A 19,385-nucleotide genomic window follows, 5' to 3' on the forward strand; every position below is an offset into this window, starting at 1 on the left:
ATTGGGCTTTTGGTCACACTTTTTTCTGAAATACAGGAGCAGGCAATGGGGGGGGGATGTGAGGCAAGTGATTCTGGACCTTTGGAAGGTTTGGATGAGTGAGGGGAGGGACAGTAGGAGATGTGCTAACTGCAATTATGAGATGGGGGAATGTGCCGGTGGGGTGGGGTGGGGTGGGGGAGAGAAGAAGAGAGAAGTGCCAATTGCCTGCTCATGTATTTGAGAAAAAAAGAGTGCAACCAAAAGCCCAATCCTAGGCATGGCTACTCAGAAGTAAGTCCCACAGGCACATCTTCCCCCCCCCCCCACCTAGTCTTTGGCTGCAATCCTAACCACACTTTCCTAAGAGTAAGCCCCATTGAACAAAATATGACTTACTTCTGAGTAGACCTGGCTACAATTGTGCCCTTTGTCATGTAATGATTTAATTGCATTAATTATATTAATTAAAAATTAATTGTAATGTAGTAATTTAATGTAAGTAAAAAACTGGGAGTGTGCCTTGACAATTTTAGTGCCTTGACAGTGTGCCATGAGCTGAAAAAGGTTGAAAATGGCTGCACTAGGGGTTCTGGAACGGAACCCCAGTGGATAACGAGGGGTGACCTGTATAATGGGACTCTGAATAGGCATACCTAGGATAGGGCTCTCAGTCCAGTTTAGTGGGGAACTTTCAGATGAGTGTTTAGTCTAGGATTGTCACACACTCTGTATGGGGGAGGAAGGTTCATACAACCTCATTATCCATCCATTAACCACCTGTATCTTCCTTGTGCTTGAAATCACACTTGTTAACAAGGCAAATCCCATAATAATGAAGTATGTAGTACAGCAGTAAGATAACTGAAGGTACAGACAATTTTAAATATTAGTGTTGTGTCTTTCTTTAGAGGCACATGCATGGATGACCAGATGTCAGAGTCAGACAGGGCTCTGGCCAAAGCCCATGCTCATCCGAGGCCCCACCAGTAGGGGCTGAACACTGAACTGTCAGTACTGGTGGCACTGGTAGTACCCAGCTCTGTCAAAAAAAGCACACTATGTTTCCTACCATGTGGAAAGAATGTTGCAATTCCACCCATAACTGAGCAACAGGCTAGGGCTGCAACAAACCTGACTGGGATTGCCCACACTCCAAATCAAAGATGATTTGAGCACTAGTATTTTTCCTCCTTCAGAAACAGGCACACAACATTTCAACACTGTTCTCCCGTTGAGGACATGCTTTTGCTATCTTCAACAACTGGCTGTGCCCAACTTTTCTTGAATGAATGTGACATTAAAATAACTCTCCTTCCTTTCTGCTACTACTATGTTGCTTTTTTAAAAAAAATGCATACTAATTGTGCCAGATAAGATCATCATCTTGTGAGACAGTGTGAGCGCCAGGATAGCAGTAGAAGTGAAATAGTACTCCCAATAAATGTTCCTGACTTTTTGGCATGAGTTCTGCATCAAGACGCTAAAAGCTGCTGCAGTTTTTTAATGTTTTCATTTCAGCTCCCTTGAGCATTGATAAAAAGCACTTTCTAACAACAACTGAAACGGAGCTGCTCAAAGATGCTTTCAGCTCTTGAAATGCATAATTATCTCAGGATGAAGCAAGCCTAAATGGACACAGAGAATAATTACAATTCACCCCAGGTGAAAAGGGATTTGACTGCCTGCTCTTATGGCTCCCATACAGTCCCATTATCTGTTCCCTGGCATGACTAGAAGTCTCTCAAGGGCCTCCTGTGGACTGTAGAGAACATGAATGACAACCCTGAAAATATTGACACAATTTTCTCTCCCTCAGTCTTTTATTGATTAACAAAGATATTGCTCTGTTTATTAAAAGACAGAGAGGGAGTCATTTCTTGCTATCCATAAAGAAGAGGCAGACAGAAAGGTTAACATGGTTTATGCTGTTACTGCTCTTTTAATCTTTTTATTCTCTTACATCTTTTACAGCACAATCCTTTGCATGTCTAAGAAGCAAGTCCCACTGTGTTCAATGGGGCATATTCCCAGGAAAGTGTGCTTATGGTCGCAACCCAAGTCAGCAATATTGGGGTATATGCACTGCTGATTATTTGGTTAGGTATTGTAAGTTCGGTTTTATGATTTTGTAATGTATTTATTCTGTAAGTCACCACTTAGGTGCTAGAATTGGGACAAAGGTAGGACATAAAATTTGTATTGCCTTGAAAATTCTGCAAATAGTAGAACTGTAAGGAAAGGATGCAACAACTACTTCATTTGACTCTTTCCTCTGATACACATATTGGGAAAGGTTCTCACTCAGATACATCTTGTAGATCTAAGGCAGCAGTTCCCAAACTTTCAGGAAGTTTGGAACCAGAGTGTAAGTGCTTGCACGAGAAAGGCAAAGGCAGCAATGTGATTGCCACAATTGCGCTGCTGTGGGGGGAAGGGTATTTTTTTTAAAATCTATGTTTTTATTTTATTATATTAAATATGAATACAAACAGAAAAAAATTAAAAAATAACGATATTACAAGTTGTGTGGCAAATGCGGAAATCTCAAACTACATTTCTTTGTTCTACTATAAAATCATACAAAAAAATTAGTTATCAATTCTTGAAAATGTATTTTTAATAAGTGTAGATTGTTTAACACACAAAAAAAACAAAAAACAAAAATCAAATCCCCTATCTATAGATTATTTGGCCCATTAGATCGAACTACATTTCTTTATTCTACTACAAAAACATACAAAAAAATTAATTATCTTGAACAGTCTAAACTAACTAAAAATTACATTATCCATGCTAGAAGAAAAATGAGAAAAATGATAATTAAGCTGGGGGGGGAAGGGTTTTTAAAACTTATCTGTGGGTCGCTATGGCTCTCTGGAGGGTCCAGGAAGCCTGCTACCCTTTTTGTAACTCTACAGCCCAAAGTGCTGTAAAAAGGGGCCTCTCTTATACCTAGGATTGCACTCTGAGTGCCCAACTGTACATAAAATGGAGCCACCCAAAGACAAGATAGTGCACTGAAGTAGACAAGATTGGAAATCAAAAGAAACAGAAAAGGCCTGTTGCAAACTAAGCCTCCTCAGTGGCCTCCCAGAAGTCACGGTATCTTGAGGTGGCAGTTGGAAAAACAACAACAGTGGAATATTGGAAGGTTGGGGGAGAAGTCTGAGCTTTCATTGGATTCCCCTGTATACTGCAAATGGGCATTACGTTTGAGGAGATGCAACATTTTATTGCAGGTCCCTCTTATGCTTTCATAATACATTCTGGGAAACTTTTTGTCTTAGGTGGGAAAACCCACTCATGTCGGCCCAGTCATAATAGTCAGTTCTTTCATGACCCGAATGGTATGGTTGGCACTCCACATGATTGGCTCTACTGTGCTGTTCCAGTAATCTTTGTAATGCAGAACCCATACTCAAGTGAATGCAATGCAGTTACTCTACACTCCAGCTGCCATCACTATAACCACATTGTATGTCCTTCTGTGGTCTCCTGCACTCCCTTGTACTTCCACCTTGTTGACCTGGCCATGACATTACCACCAGGTGACAAGACCACACAAGATCTGGTTGGCAGTGCAGCCAGCTGTGGTTTCACTGATTAGGAGATCAGCAGGGAACAAGGGTATTTAAAAGCAGAACAGGGATGGAAATGGAGACAGGTGGAGGAGATGAGGCACAGGATGCAAGAAGGAACCAGAGAAAGGAGAAACAGAGAGCCAAGGCTGGAGAGAGGAACAGGAGGAGTTATATCAGGAGGAAAGGCAGGAAGGAAAGCTGGAGCTCTGTGGAAAATAAGCAAGATGTAAGAGAAGTAGGTCTTGGAAGAAGAGTGGCAGGACTGGAAAAAAGGTGGAGATTGATGGAGGGAGGAGGCTGTAGAAAGAGCAGAAAAGAGTGAAAATGGAAAGGGCAAGACCAAGAGTCTCAGAGGCTTACCCCCAGGGCCTATACGATTATTAATTCCAGGATCCAACCCCCACCTGGACTTTTGCCCCTATGGGCAATTTAGCAGTTGTACCGCTGGAAGTCAAGCCAGGGGCCCTCAAAGGATCTTCATTTAAATCCCAAGCAAGCCTTGACCCATTGCATGAAAAGGAATTACAGTGAGTTAAGGTTATGCCCCACAGTTAAGCTACCCTTGCAGGGCTATCTGAACCCCCTCTCCACGTCTCACACTCTACCTACCTTCCTCTGTAAAACCCTACGCAGCAGTGCAATTTAATCAGTATAGATGTGTATATGGCATATTAATATACCTGTAAATAAAATGTTCCTTTTGGCTGGGCATACAGCATTAAGAAGGTGTAATCCAAAATCTGTTTTGATCTCCACCTAAACATAAACAGCACATTCTGTTGTTAAAGACAGTTCATTTTTTCACTTCCTATTCTTTCTACACAAACTCACATTTTCATCTAAACCCATTCCAAAGTTGTTTCTCGGTACAAGTCAAGAAACAGGCTGCCCTGAAGGCTCTGTTTATACTGGCATTGGAGTTCCTTATATAATTAACAGGGAACAAACAGCATCCTACCATCATTGTTGGCAACCTTGGCAACCTTCAGTCTGGAAAGACTATGGTATCGCGCTCTGAATGGTGGTTCTGGAACAGCGTCTAGTGTGGCTGAAAAGGCCAATTCGGGAGTGACAATCCCTTCCACACTGGGAGCAAGTGCAGTCTGTCCCTGGTCTGTCTCCCTGGCTATGGGCCTTCCTTCTTTGCCTCTTTGCCTCAGTCTGTTGGCAAAGTGTCTCTTCAAACTGGGAAAGGCCATGCTGCACAAACTGCCTCCAAGTGGGCCGCTCAGAGGCCAGGGTTTCCCACCTGTTGAGGTCCACTCCTAAGGCCTTCAGATCCCTCTTGCAGATGTCCTTGTATCGCAGCTGTGGTCTACCTGTAGGGCGCTTTCCATGCACGAGTTCTCCATAGAGGAGATCCTTTGGGATCCGGCCATCATCCATTCTCATTCCTACCATCATAAGTCTTGAAAATAATATCAGCCACTAAATCTGAACCCTCCATCCAATCGTCCTGAGATATGGCACAGTGTAACTAGGTCAAAGTCTCCATCACCCCTCAGATAGTCAGGCCTTTTCTGAGTGTATGGCATGAACAAGAAAACAACCGTTGACAATGATCCAAAACGGGTAGAGTATTCACATATTTATTCAGAAGTAAGTCCCAGAGTATTTTCAAAGGACCTTTCTTCCAAGTTAGTATGCATGGGATTGCAGCACATGAGAGTAGGTCCCTTTGAAAGTATTTTTATTTATACAGTCAGACCTTTGGACCATAGCCTGCTGGGCACTGCAGTAAAATATTTATTTTTCCCTTGCAGGTGTGATATTTGATTGTTTTATTGTTAATGCTTTGTTGATAAATTGTATGATAATTTTATTGTATCATAAATGGCTTTTGAAATGTTAGAAAAGTGAGATATGCATTTTAAAGTATACACACCCTTTAAAATGTTTAATAAATAGCAATCTGAGAATTCTCTCACACTGCCTATCATACTTTACTCTGTCCGCTGAGTCCCCAAGTGTTTCCTTTAGATTGGACAACTCGGGATAATAGGAAGAAGGAGGAGAAATAACTTCCAGGGTTCCAGAGACTATTTCGTTGGTGAAGCTAGAGGAAGAAAAGCCAAGCATAATATTCTCATCAAGCAAACTCTTTTAATGAACATATTGCACACAGAACCAAAGATCTATTCACATGTATTTATATATAAGGAGTGGGGGACGACGACAGAATTGGTTCACTTTTTCTATATATGAATATAGAGGACCAATGGTTGTATTCTATGGAGGCTGCAATCCTATGCACCCTCCATAGAAATCCTATGGCCTGGGAGTAAATGCCAGTGAATACAGTAGACTTACTTCTGAGTAAACACGCATAGTTTTGCACTATGAATTGTCCTATCCTAATGCCAGGGCTACCAGGATTGGGATGATGACCAAGCATGCTTTTTAAATGATGGAATACACTCAAAAATTAGGAGCATTTCCTTAGGAATATACTAGTAGAAGACAAGCTAGACAGTCGTTGTACAATAGCAAATATTTGTCCTACAGCAGTTTTAAATGACATGACAAAAACTGCCTTATTGTAGACCAGGGTTGCCCAAACCCCGGCCCTGGGGCCACTTGCGGCCCTCGAGGCCTCTCAATGCAGCCCTCAGGGAGCCCCCCATCTCCAATGAGCTCTGGTCCTCTGGAGATTTGTTGGAGCCCACACTGGCCCGATGCAACTGCTCTCAGTGTGAGGGTGACTGTTTGACCTCTCACGTGAGCTGTGGGATGAGGGTTCCCTCCACTGCTTGTTGTTTCACGTCTGTGATGCAGTAGCAGCAGCAAAGGAAAGGCCAGCCTTGCTTTGTGCAAGGCCTTTTATAGGCCTTGAGCTATTGCAAGACTTATTCATTCATATAAGTTCATCTTTAATATATCCATTTATGTAAACTTATGTAAATTTATTCAAGACTCACCTCTCTTTTTTTGCTTTGCAAAAGGCAGCTTTTCCTTCCTTTTGCTTCAGAACAGGAAGTAAACAGCAAGAACCTATACTCATAGCTGCTAAGGCAGCCATTTTCAACCACTGTGCCATGGCACACTGGTGTGCTGTGAATGGTCCCCAGGTGTGCTGCGGGAGTTTGGTGGAGGATCATTTATTAATAGGACCATTGGGGATATGAGCCCCCCAGCAATAGCAAGGTGTGCCTTGTCAATTGTCCAAAAACTGATGGTGTGCCTTGACAATTTTAGCACCTTGTCAGTGTGCCATGAGACAAAAAAGGCTGAAAATCACTGTGCTACAGGAATGCTACAGGAGGTGACAGTGAGAACACTAACAGGAAGTCCTTTGCTGTCTACCTCCTGTTTGCATTCTCACTGTTACCTGATGTGGCATTCCTCTAGCGGCCATGAGCTTAGGTTCTCAATGTCTGCTTCCCATTCCAAAGTGAAAGGAAGAAAAAGCTGCCTTGTGCAAAGAATTTGCAAATGAAGAGAGTTGAGTCATGACTGTGACTGGGGCGCAGGGATTTCAGTAGGATTCACTGCTATCTGCGGTTTCGAGTATTCAAGATAGCAGCAGGAACCTATCCCCCACAGATATGGGGGGACGACTGTACTACGTATTTAGCATTTGACAGTATCCTTTGAAAGGTCAGAGTATTTCTAGTGCTGCTTAATGGCTTTTTACTTGAATTATTGAATAAATTGAATAAATGTATATATAATATTTATAGACACATCTTGTGAAAAATAAGTAAGAGCAACTAAACGTGTAATGTAATCTAATCTAGACTTTTACTGCACTTCACAAGGGCTTCAGTGACACTTAATTCCGTCTTTCAAAAGCCACTTATTCCATACTGATTGACATCTCAAAGAAGTGAATTACTTTCTTACCTTAAAGCAAGACATTATAAAGTCTTTAAAAGAAAGCAGAACTACTGCTCTAATTTAGCAAACAAAAGGGTTTAGAAATGTGTCGATATCAGCAGAGATTACCACTTACTTCATGGTATTTAATGTCATTAATGCAGTCGTATATGAACACATGGGAAGCAGTCTCAAGTTTAAGATCACTTACAGATATTCAGAGATTACTGCCACACTGAAGTAGAATTTAATTGACAGAGCTATGCAGATTTACCCAGAAGTAAGTCACACTGTATTCAGTGAGGTTTGCTCCTTAGGATTGCAGTCTTAATAAGACTTTTTTTTTTCCAATCTTTCTGATTATATGCCAGTATCTAATTTATTATGTGCAATCCATGTTCTAGACCAGTAAGAACATACTTGTAAAGAATTTTAAAAATAACACAATTTATTTTTTAAATACTCATCAATGATCACTATGAAAGACTTACCTGGTTCTAATTCTTTCTGCAATGCCGTTAACATATTCTGAATCCACCTAAAAATGAAAACAGCAACACTTCTGCTACTTTGTCAGTTTGAAAGTTATACAACACAACTAGTTTAGGAAATCTGTGTTCATTCATTTTCTTTGGTTTTCACCCTCAAACAATTAACTCTAGTAGAATCCATGTCATTATAAGGTTGTTACAAATTCTGTATTGGCAACCTTCAGTCTCGAAAGACTATGGTATCGCGCTCTGAAAGGTGGTTCTGGAACAGCGTCTAGTGTGGCTGAAAAGCCCAATCCGGGAGTGACAATCCCTTCCACACCGGGAGCAAGTGCAGTCTGTCCCTGGTCTGTCTCCCTGGCTATGGGCCTTCCTTCTTTGCCTCTTAGCCTCAGACTGTTGGCAAAGTGTCTCTTCAAACTGGGAAAGGCCATGCTGCACAGCCTGCCTCCAAGCGGGCCGCTCAGAGGCCAGGGTTTCCCACTTGTTGAGGTCCATCCCTAAGGCCTTCAGATCCCTCTTGCAGATGTCCTTGTATCGCAGCTGTGGTCTACCTGTAGGGCGCTTTCCTTGCACGAGTTCTCCATAGAGGAGATCCTTTGGGATCCGGCCATCATCTGCTTCACTTTGTTTTACATTATGACTATAACAGCTTTAGCTCCAAACTGATAGCAACTAACTACATCCTCCTGATTTATTCTTGTCAAGGGTGGCATCAGAGGTTAGTCAGGCTGGACAGCAGCAAAGAGCCCGTGCCCATCAGAGGGCCATTCTGGCCAAGCCAATCTATGAACAACCACAACTGGTGACAGTGGTAACATCCAATGTGTTGTCAGGTGGTAGGGGGAGATGCCATGGGAGCCACGTGCAAGACAGTGCCCTAGGGCCTTCAGCAAGCTGGAACATGTAGTGCTACTGAGTAATTAAATGGCATCTAATAATAAAAAGTCACAAATTCCTCCCCCTTCCAAACCAATTAATGAGAAAGCTACAAAGGTTTCTTTCCTTAAGGATATCCGTTAGACCAGTGGTTCTCAAACTCTGAGGGAGCTTTACTCCCTCAGTAAGTTCTTGTGGGGGAGGGGCTAGGGCAGTGATGCGACCCCCAGGATCGTGCTGCTAAGGGGGAGCGAGGGGGGGTGCTTGTGACTTACTTTATGAAGAAAGGACTGCAGTAGGTGCGGGGAACCCTGCGCAGCCCTCTGCAGTGCTCCTCAAGGCTTGGAACATTCGCAGAAAGCAGATGCAAAGCACTTCTGTTTTGCAGGAAGTGCATATATATGTATATCGAGTGCATTAGAGAACTTGGGAATTTATTCCACATGTTACAGACTGGTGGGATTTATATGAGAAATTGCAAGGACTGACTTAGGGTACATTTCTGTGATCTAGACACACTGAGAACAAGCTTACACTGAGGTAAGCTTGCTATGATAATACACTATACCTCTGTTGACAATTATGCAATAATGTCAACACCTATACCCATCAAATAATCCATAGCTAAAAGATGGACCAATGGTGATAACCTATAATGGCAATCAGCATAGTGAGAAAGAACAAACGCTATCCTCACCCGCTTCCCAGGCTTGAAATGCCTGCTGGGCCACCCTTCCCCTGCTCAGAAACATCCCCTCCCCACTACTGTCCCACCCTACCCATGCCTCCCCACCACCTGATGGTGCATAGTTGATGGGCAATGCTCCAGTGCTGACGAAGGCTTGTTGGCTGAGGCCTTGCCAGTGGCAGCACTGGCCTCCGTGTGGTCACAGTGTGCTTTACGGCACATTTGTGGTGTGTGCCTGCTCATTCCACCAGCAGTAGCCAGCATATGATTGGGCCCTAAATTTCCCAATGATGTTCTGAAAAGATTTCATTTCATTTTATAACAGAAGTATGTCAAAACATGTCCTTATCTCCTTAGTGCTGCCTCATTAAGTACCAGCTGATCAAACAAGGTCTGGGCTCTCCAAACTAGCATTTTATGCTGATGTCAATATCAGCATAAAATTGCTGTGCCAGAAATGCCTGCATGCCCCATTCACTGCACCATAAATATAGAACTACTGGGCAGGGTTGCCTGGAGGATGAAGAAAGAAAGAATCTATGCAGGTCTGATATTCTACTGTAGACACTCCTACAGCTTTGGCTGCTGTATGACTGACTGTATACTGATTCAGACAGCAGATGTGAAAAATGAGCAGACAGAATACTAGTATATGACACTGCTTTTTTATTTTTATACTAATAACTTCTACCACCCCATTCTTCCATTAAAATGTACCCTACCACTATAAAATGAATTAATTCCACAAGTATAAATAAACAAAACAAACCTATTATAGAACCAAAGCCCCCATTCCTTTGCCTCCAAGCCTTCCACTTGGTAGTCTGATCAACTCAGTGAAGCAGCTACACAGACTCCCTTGCCTCTGGTCTGCTGTTGGACTGAGTCCCTTGACATCATTTCTCCAGTCTGGTCTACATCTGACCTTCTTCCCTATGATTTCTCATGTGGTCTGTCCCAACCATGGGCAAGCAGCATAGCTACAGCAGAGACACAGCACTAAGTTTTGCATGGTGCCTCAATGTCCCATGCAAGCTGCCCCTCCCCCTTGCCATCAGAGTCTTTCCCAGCAGCATGAGCAAAGCAGAGGAGATGCCTCCACTTTGCTCTCACCACTGGGAATGGCTCCAACGGCGAGGGGGAGGGGCAGCTTGCAAGGCACATTGAGGCACTCTTCAGAACTTAGTGCTGCGTCCCCCTGTAGCTATGCTACTGCCCATGGGAAAAACATGGTAAAGAGCCAGAACTTGTCTTGCTCTTGCATTGCTGTGTGCAAGTAGAGTCTTACCATGCAACAGGAGAAGCTGCAACATATCCCTAGTAAGTGAAGGAAGGTGTTCCACTCAGAAAAACCTATGGTCGTAGTTTCAGTTTAATTAATTAATTAATCTAAAGCTACAACCATAAGTTTTTCTGGGTGGAACACTCAGACATCAATCAATCAATCAATTAATTATATTTATATTAATTAATTAATTATATTAATTAATTAATTAAATTTATAAACAAGCAAACAAACATAACATCCCTGACAACATAGCCACTGCCCACCATCCACAGGAATGTGTGTGCATCAATAACTCTTCCACAGCATCCATGAATTTAAGGTATCAAATTAGCATGCAGCAAGGCAGTCCATACTTTATTCCACTCAAAATGCATAAGGACACAAGCCAACAACATATAAAACCTCCCATCAGTAGCCCCACGGCCCAGCAATTGGGAGACAACAGCAACCATAAGCAGCAGGGCTCCCCATCTGACAAGTGTTCATTTTTTTAATGACACAAAATAAGAGGTTTTATATGTTGTTGGCTTGTGTCCTTATGCATTTTTCCCCTTACCCCAGGGTAAGGGCTGCTGGCACCTATGGATCTCCTTGGACTTGTGTCACCTCCTGAGGCTGCTCAGTTCTCCCCGGGAACAGGGGTTGGGATCCGGCATAACTGCCGGATCCCAGCCCCGCCTCTCGCTGCCTAGGAATGCCTCCCTCCCTCCTTCTCCTGGCCCCCCCAAGCCTACCTTTCATCCTTGTTTTGGCTCATTCGAGCCAATGCAAGGAGCTGGGGGGAAGCTGGTGCAAAGGCTTCCATCAGCCTCCGCAGGCCAGTGTTTCTTGGAGCGCTGGCCTGGCTTCTTCCCAAGGAGGCGCAAACGTGCTTTATGGCACGTTTGCGACCCTCCCAGGCTGGCCCAAGGGACTTGAGCTGGCATAGGGCGCAGTTTGGATTGCACCCTAAGTTCTTAAAATGGGTAAAGATCAGAGCTTACTGAATACTATAAACAAACAAATCTATACATTTTGTTAACACGAATGAATCATTTCATATTATCTTACCTCTGCTACAAAGATAACTACCACAAGGTTCTCCTTCTGTTCTTCAGACACGTCATAGAAAAGGGAATTCAGTGTATTCATCAAATAATTTTCTTTTTCTCTTCGGACTGTTGGAATACCAATTACCAGAGACACTATATACAAATAAATTTGGTAAAAGAAATGTACTTCAGAGAAGAATAAAAATTCTTTTCGTAATTAAGTTAAAATCAAATAACCTCTATTGTCATATTTAAAATACATGACATGTTCAGGCAATAACACAGCAGTATTCTTGTGTTTAACACGATTCTACTACTGCTGAATCACAGAGAACAGAAAATAAGTGTAAATCATTTTTAAGCAATTGTAAAACTGGCCCATGTCACATGTTAGTCAGAATTTGACATTATGTTACATTGAAATGATTCAATGGGCCAGTGTTTCTCAAACTGTGGGTTGGGACCCACTAGGTGGGTTGCGAGTCAATTTCAGGTGGGTCCCCATTCATTTCAATATTTTATTTTTAATGTATTATACTTGATGCTACCATGATATGTGACTGCATTTGGGGAAATGTTACAGACCTGTACTTTTAACAGGTTACTATGTATATTCTGGTAACAATGACAGTAAATGGGACTTACATCTGGGTAAATGTGGGAAGGATAGCAGCCTAGAATTGTTAAAAATGCTTAACAATTTTTAGCTTGATGATGTTACTTCCGATCATGACATCACTTCTGGTGGGCCCTGACAGATTCTCATTCTAAAAAGTGGATCCTGGTGCTAAATGTGTGAGAACCACTGCAGTGGGCCTAACAGCATGTTGAATTGTGGCTATAATTTTCTAAACAGGATCCTTAAGAAGAGAAGCGCTGTGGGTTTAGTACATTTACAGCTCAATTGCACCTAAGTTACCCTATGCCAGTGCAGCAGAGCCAGCTCTGCTTGCACTGCATCCTGTGGGGGAATTTAGCAGGCAGAAAGCCTCCTAAGGAGATACTAGCCCTCTTGCCCCAGGGGAATCCCCAGGCACCACTATGGGTCAACTTGGACCTGCTCTAGTGAAATTTCTGGTGCAAGTCTACGTTGATCCATGTTGGAAGATCAGGCTTGGGAAGAGGGATAAGATGCCATGCATACTGATGCCACCAATTCTGCCCCCTCCCTGGTCCAAACTGCCCAACCCCACCCTGTTCCACCCCCTCCCTGCCTGACCCTCCCCCGTGCTGCTCAGTGCAAATCTTACATTCTCTGGCAAGGCATTGCTTCTCCTGCCAGTATGCAGGGCAAGGTCTCAGCATGACTGCCAGTGGGCCTAGATGATGTGCTGTTATATCGTGCTTTACAGCACATTTGTAACATTCCACACTGGCAGAGCATGTGCTCTGCTGGCACAAGCCTACCATAGGATTGTGCCCTTAGGACCCTTTATATGGATTGCCCTGTACTGGGGACAAATTAATCCCCAATATAGGAAGGATGAGCCCAGGGTTGGCCAAACTCACTTATTCCCTGCACCTGAGGCAAGCTGCCATTGCCTCCTCATGCCTGTATGTGTGAATGTGCCCCTTACCTTTAAGAACTTTTTAAATATGTAAGAAATTGCAGAGCTCCTCTGGGTTGCAGCCTCCACTGTCCCTCCCAAAATATACCAGACATTGCATTTATCTAGGCATGGGGGGGGGGGGGGGAATGGAGGCCACCACAAATGGTGGCTGCCTTTTTCCTCATATTGTTCCAGATTGATGCTATATCCAGGGCATTGTGGGAAAAACAAAGCAGCTTCCAGCTGAATTGTACCCATTGGAGCCCAGTCCTTCCTGATGAGGGCAAAGGGACCCCAGCAGCTTTCTGAGTGGTCTGTGTGTTGATGTTGGGCATACATATAAAGCTTTGGATTAAGCCATTCTCTACCATCCATGTGCACTCAGATCTCCTATACCGGCAGGAATCCACATTCAGCTCAATAGAAGGAGCTGATGTAGGTATGCAATGAAGAAAGCATGAGCATAAACTTCCACCCTTGAAATTAACAGAGAAAGCTGTTCCAGGAAGGGAACTATTCAATGTCTGGAACAGAATCAATATGTTATTCTTTTTTAAAAAACAACAACAACCTTGAATTATATTCTTACCCCCTGTCCTTCCTTGCCCAATTACAACATTCGGTTGAATACCATCTTCATGTTCTTGGAGATGTGGCAGATAGTAGTGGATATTTGTAAGATGTATGGGGAGTCTGTTGCGAAAATGCAACATTTTCCACTTTGCAAAGTCTGAAAAAGAAAGACAAATGAATACTCTGAATCTAAATACTTACATGTGAATAGCTGCTAAATGCCAGCATGATGTTCCTACAGGTCTAACATAACATGATGGTTGGCAAAGTGATAACAAACCAATGGATCCAGTGGCATGCTCAGTAGCATTTGTTTGATGACATAAGATTGCTATTCTTTTTCCTCAACATTACACTTAAGAATGTCATCCTCCAGTATAATCCACATCTAGGTCATGGCTTATAATGGGATCTTCTACCTTTTCCTTGGTGGTTTATTTCCACATGCCAAAGGATGGATGAAGATCCATCAACTATGTCAGGTTGGTGGGGTAGGCAGCATGGGGCAAAGTTGGTGGGGGCTAGCCTGGGATGGGAGAGGGGCGGTCAGAACTGGGAGGAGATAGGGCTTGGGAGAGGGTGGATCGGGCCCAGGAAGAGGGCAGATTCAATGGCAGTGACGCCTGTCGAATCATTACCCCCTTCCTAGGCCTGATCCGCCTTCATGGGTTATTGTGGGCTTGCACCAGCTGTAGAATCATGATGGCTACTTGGACTTACCCTGGAACAAAAGAACAAGGGAACAAATGTTTCCTTACCCTGAGGAAGCCTCAACATGCTGAAACTCCCCTGTGGGATATAGCAGAGGCCATGTTGGTGATGCTGCATCACCAAGTGGGAACTTAGTGAGGATTGTGCAGTTACTTAGACCTCATCTACAGATTATGCAGAATGAAGTAGTAAACTGAAGCAGCAGAATTTTGGACTGTTCCTGGTTTCCATGACCTGGGAGAGATATGAAAGCTTCCAGGCGAGACTCATGCCTCCCATTCTCTGCTCTGCCAGGTCTAGGCTACCTACTGCCCAGCATCAAAATATACTCCCCCAAAATCAGTAGATCTCCTTACAGTTTTGAGAAAAGTTATGTTGACATAGGCAATGAAAAGCTCAACACAAACCTGTTGAAGGTGGAATATTTGTTGAAGTGCTGTTTCGCTCATCAATGACTTGTCTGATTGCCTTCAGAACATTTTTCAGTTCATGGGATCTTTCTTTGTTTTCTTTCTCAGCATACAGGAGTCTCTGGTGCAGTTCAAAAACTTGACTTTGGAACAAATTTAAATCATGTCCTGCAATTGTAAATGTAAATTATTTTCTTCAGGGGGTGAATTAATTGTGCAACACAGAGTTCAGAAGGTAAATGGCAGAATGTAAAAGAAAATGCTCTACAAAAAATTTATAAATTGCTGAATAAACCATCCAATCCTTACAGGGTTGCCCAATGGTGGAATGTGAGCTTCGCCAACCTGCGTGCCAGCACACTGGTAGATATTCTGTCAAAGGAGCCAGCACTTCCATTGGTGAGTGCACAGAGTGGGGATTGGGGTCGCATGGTGTAAAGGTGGGGGTGGGTGGAGGGCAGGTATCAGCAATGATGGCTCCACTGATATCTTCCACTTTATTTTGGCTGCAACACGCCCCCTTGCCTCTACATGGACTTGTGCCAGCTGAAGAGTTGGTGATGGTCTAAGGCAGGGTGTCCAAAGTTTTTGACAGGAGGGCCACATCAGCTCTCTGACATTGTGTCGGGGCCGGGGGAAAAAGAATTAATTTGCATTTAAAATTTGAATAAATTTACATAAGTTTACATAAATGAATATATTAAAGATGAACTTATATGAATGAATGATGGTCTTGCAATACCTCAAGGCCTATAAAAGGCCTTGCACAAAGCAAGGCTGGCCTTTCCTTTGCTGCCACTACTGCATCACAGATGTGAAACAACAAGCAGTGGAAGGAACCCTCATCCCACAGCTCACGCAAGGGGTCAAACAGTTGCCCTCAAACTGAGAGCAGTTGCATCAGGCCAGTGTGGGCTCCAACAAATCTCTGGAGGGCCAGAGGCTCATTGGAGACTGGGGGCTCCCTGAGGACCGCATTGAGAGGCCTCGAAGGCCGCAAGTGGCCCCAGGGCCGGGGTTTGGGCACCCCTGGTCTAAGGGCCCGATCCTATCCAATTTTCCAGTGCTGGTGCAGTTGTGCCAGTGGAGTGTGCATTGCATCCTGTGGTGGAGGGGCAGTCACTGGGGCCTCCTCTAGGTACAGGAACATGTGTTCCCTTACCACAGAGCTGCATTGTGGCTACACCAAAGTTAGAAAGTTGGATAGAACTGGGCCCTGAGTCAGCGGCATAGCTGGCTCTGGTGCAGCCCCAGGGCCATCCCGTGAAATGCCACCCCTGCCCCAAAAGTAACTGGGGTGACTTAATGACATCACTGCAATTACTTCTGGTTATGCACTGCTCACAGTAGTGTGCAACCACTCCAAGAGTGGCTGCAAATGGGGCAGGTTCTCCTGGCAGGCAGACCACATAGCACAGATGATTGCCACCTCCCAAGTGCTGCCTGGTATCACAGTACCACCCGGCCCCATGGTCAGCTATGCCACTGGTCTGAGTAGACTCATGATGTCCATGAAGGAGTGCAGTAAGGTAGGTAAGTAAAACATTTCCTTATCCCTCTGCCCCCACGTGCCCTCTAGCTGCCCACAGAATGCAGTGGAGCCTGTGCTGGCATCACTGTGGGCATCTTTTAGTTAGGATTGGTCCCAAAGTGTATGTTGGTTTCCTTCCGAACACAAGGGGTTAAATATGCTTCAGACTGAACATTCATTAGGAAAAAAAACTGTGGTCTGTTCACACACCTCTTTTGTAGCCTTGTGTCCTTGTATAGTTTTATAGATCAATACATTCATTCGTCTAAGTAAAGTACAAACATAATCCTAATGACTCATCTTGATAAAGTTTAGTTCAATCACAAAAAAGGAAGGCCAATGATTATGTTTTCCCATCAACACATAGTTAAATCCAGCTACAGGCTGATGAACCTATTTTTATTTATGTTTCCCTAAGGTGCCTTACGAGGAACCAGTTAAACACTCTGCTTTTGCTAAGCACTACTGATCACTGAACAACATGCAGCTGAATCTCATGCATGGTTTGTCCTGAGGAAAATCCACGAATTGGTAGTGAAAGCTTTTCTCATTTCCACCAGGAAAGCAGAACTGAATATTCAGGATTTGAGTTTCAGTTCTGTCAAAAGAACAGTAGGTTGGACAGGGCACATATACAAACTGTTTTTTTTTTAAGGGGTGGCTCTTACAATATTGTAAAGCACTTATCAAATTAATGTATAATTAATGCACTCACTGTGTAAGTGTGTAGTAACGGAGGCAGTCTGCTCTGTCCGTGTCCCAGCGGTTACATGATTCATCAAGTCAGTATAAAGTAGTGACAAGATACTGCCTGTAGGGCACCCAGACTGGCTTTTTCAGCCCCAGTGACTACATACCCCCAATCCTTCCTGGACAACTTTATCATTTTCTCTGGCCCATGGCAATGATGATACGTCTTCCTACCCCCCCCCCCATCCTACCACAACTGAATCCTTCATGTCAAGGAGAAGGATAAGGAATATATGTTATGCTTGTCACAGATCAGGGCTGGTCCGAGATTTCCCAATGCTTGTGGCAGGCCTGCTTTTTCAGCAATTCACCTCCAACGCACTGGGGATTGTAGGCTTGCTGTTGCAGAAGTGGCCTCTTTTCTTTTTTCCTCCAGTGCCATTTTATAATTCCCAGATGTCCAGCCCCCTGAGGTTGTGTCAAGCGCTGGGGCACCCATAATTGCTGAACAGCAGCAAGGAAAGAAAGAAAATGGTCTGCTGCTATTGCCTGCTCCCCACTCCCTTCTAATAAGCCTCCTCATTGGGCTGTGGATTGCAAGGACCCTGGCTTGCCAACCAGGAGGCCGGGAGAAGCAGAGGTAGCAGCAGTGCACTGCCCTCTTCTTTCTCCCATGCAATATTCCAAAATCAGCTACCACTGCTCCCCACTATCACACACACTAACAAAGGCAGGGCCCCAGGGAGCCAGGGGGAAGTTTACCAGGAGGTGGTGGGGAACAGGTAGCAGCATCTCTGGCAAATTGCCTTAGCTATTGGTTCTGGACAACCAACATTCACACAGTGATACGTATACTCACATATGCTTTTGTACTCAGCTATAAACTGGTGTAGGAGCAGCTCAGGATTTCATGGCTGCCATGACAACCATGGATCTGTCTCAGTTGATTTCTGCCCTGACACACATAGCGGGACACATGTTGGACCTGGTGTTTACTGCTAGATGACTGGATGTGGAAGGGGTTAGGATCACTTTTCTTGTGGAGGAAGGGGACTGAATTGCATGGTCCATCTCCAGAGGCTAATGCAGGGCTTCTCAAACTAGGGTGTCGTGACACCCCAGCCTGAGGGCCCTGGTGATCAAATTACTGCCTCCCCTCTGCCCCTGCAAGAACTTAGAGCAGCTCAAACTCTCCCTGAGAGTTTGAGAACTGCTAGGCAAATGGATTCCGAAGGTTTTTCTAAGGGATCTGGCCAATTTCCCCATTGCCAGGGACAAACTCATCTGTACCCCTGGTCAACCTCTGGAACGGGGAAACAGCGAGGGCAGTAGATCAGATCACTCTGGAGTGACCTTGTAGATCTAAAGCAGCCCATTGGTTCTCCAGGAAGCTGTGTGCAATGAAAGCTATCATGAGCAACAATGGTGGAAAACTCATAACAAGTCTGACCAAGTATGGGAGCTAATATTAGAGCCTACTATAAGGCAGTGATGGCTCCAAAGAAGGCTTTTTTCTAACACTATTGCATCTGTGGAGAGAGCTGAACTATTCTGGGTTATGCAAAGCTTGCTCCATCTGATCTCCCCCAAGGGAGAGAGGAGGAAAGCTTGTTTGCTTGGTAGCAATTTGCCAGACACTTCATAGATGGAATCACTTACATTCATCATGACTTGGACTCCATATTGGTAGTGCTGGTCAGTGTTCCCAAGGCCTGTTGGACGTGTTATCTGGGATTCTTTTCAGCTTGTACAAACCGAGAATGCAGACAGGATCCTTCAGAGTATGAAACTATCTGCCTGCCTACTGGACCCTTGCCTAGTTTGTCTTATTCAATCTGCCCTGGGAGGTCTGATTAAATGGACTGGGGGGAGTGGTTAATACAACTGTGATAACATAAGAACATAAGAACAGCCCCACTGGATCAGGCCATAGGCCCATCTAGTCCAGCTTCCTGTATCTCACAGCGGCCCACCAAATGCCCCAGGGAGCACACCAGATAACAAGAGACCTCATCCTGGTGCTCTCCCCTACATCTGGCATTCTGACTTAACCCATTCCTAAAATCAGGAGGTTGCACATACACATCGTGGCTTGTACCCCATAATGGATTTTTCCTCCAGAAACTCGTCCAATCCCCTTTTAAAGGCGTCTAGGCTAGACGCC

At 44.2% G+C, this 19,385-nt stretch overlaps 1 protein-coding gene across 1 annotated transcript in view; it reads right to left on the bottom strand.

Annotated features, from left to right (window-relative positions):
• Window positions 1-19,385, bottom strand: part of MGAT4D (MGAT4 family member D) — a 55,930-nt gene that overhangs the window by 19,423 nt on the left and 17,122 nt on the right. The window contains exons 2-7 of the mRNA XM_066632466.1: window positions 14,998-15,168; window positions 13,896-14,036; window positions 11,776-11,909; window positions 7,871-7,917; window positions 5,506-5,619; window positions 4,244-4,319 (exon numbers count right to left, since the gene is read on the bottom strand). Of these exons, the coding sequence (XP_066488563.1) occupies window positions 4,244-4,319; window positions 5,506-5,619; window positions 7,871-7,917; window positions 11,776-11,909; window positions 13,896-14,036; window positions 14,998-15,168 (683 nt within the window). The remainder of the gene's footprint in view (window positions 1-4,243; window positions 4,320-5,505; window positions 5,620-7,870; window positions 7,918-11,775; window positions 11,910-13,895; window positions 14,037-14,997; window positions 15,169-19,385) is intronic.

This window comes from Tiliqua scincoides, chromosome 6 (genome assembly GCF_035046505.1).
Source record: "Tiliqua scincoides isolate rTilSci1 chromosome 6, rTilSci1.hap2, whole genome shotgun sequence".
Lineage (NCBI taxonomy): Eukaryota > Metazoa > Chordata > Lepidosauria > Squamata > Scincidae > Tiliqua > Tiliqua scincoides.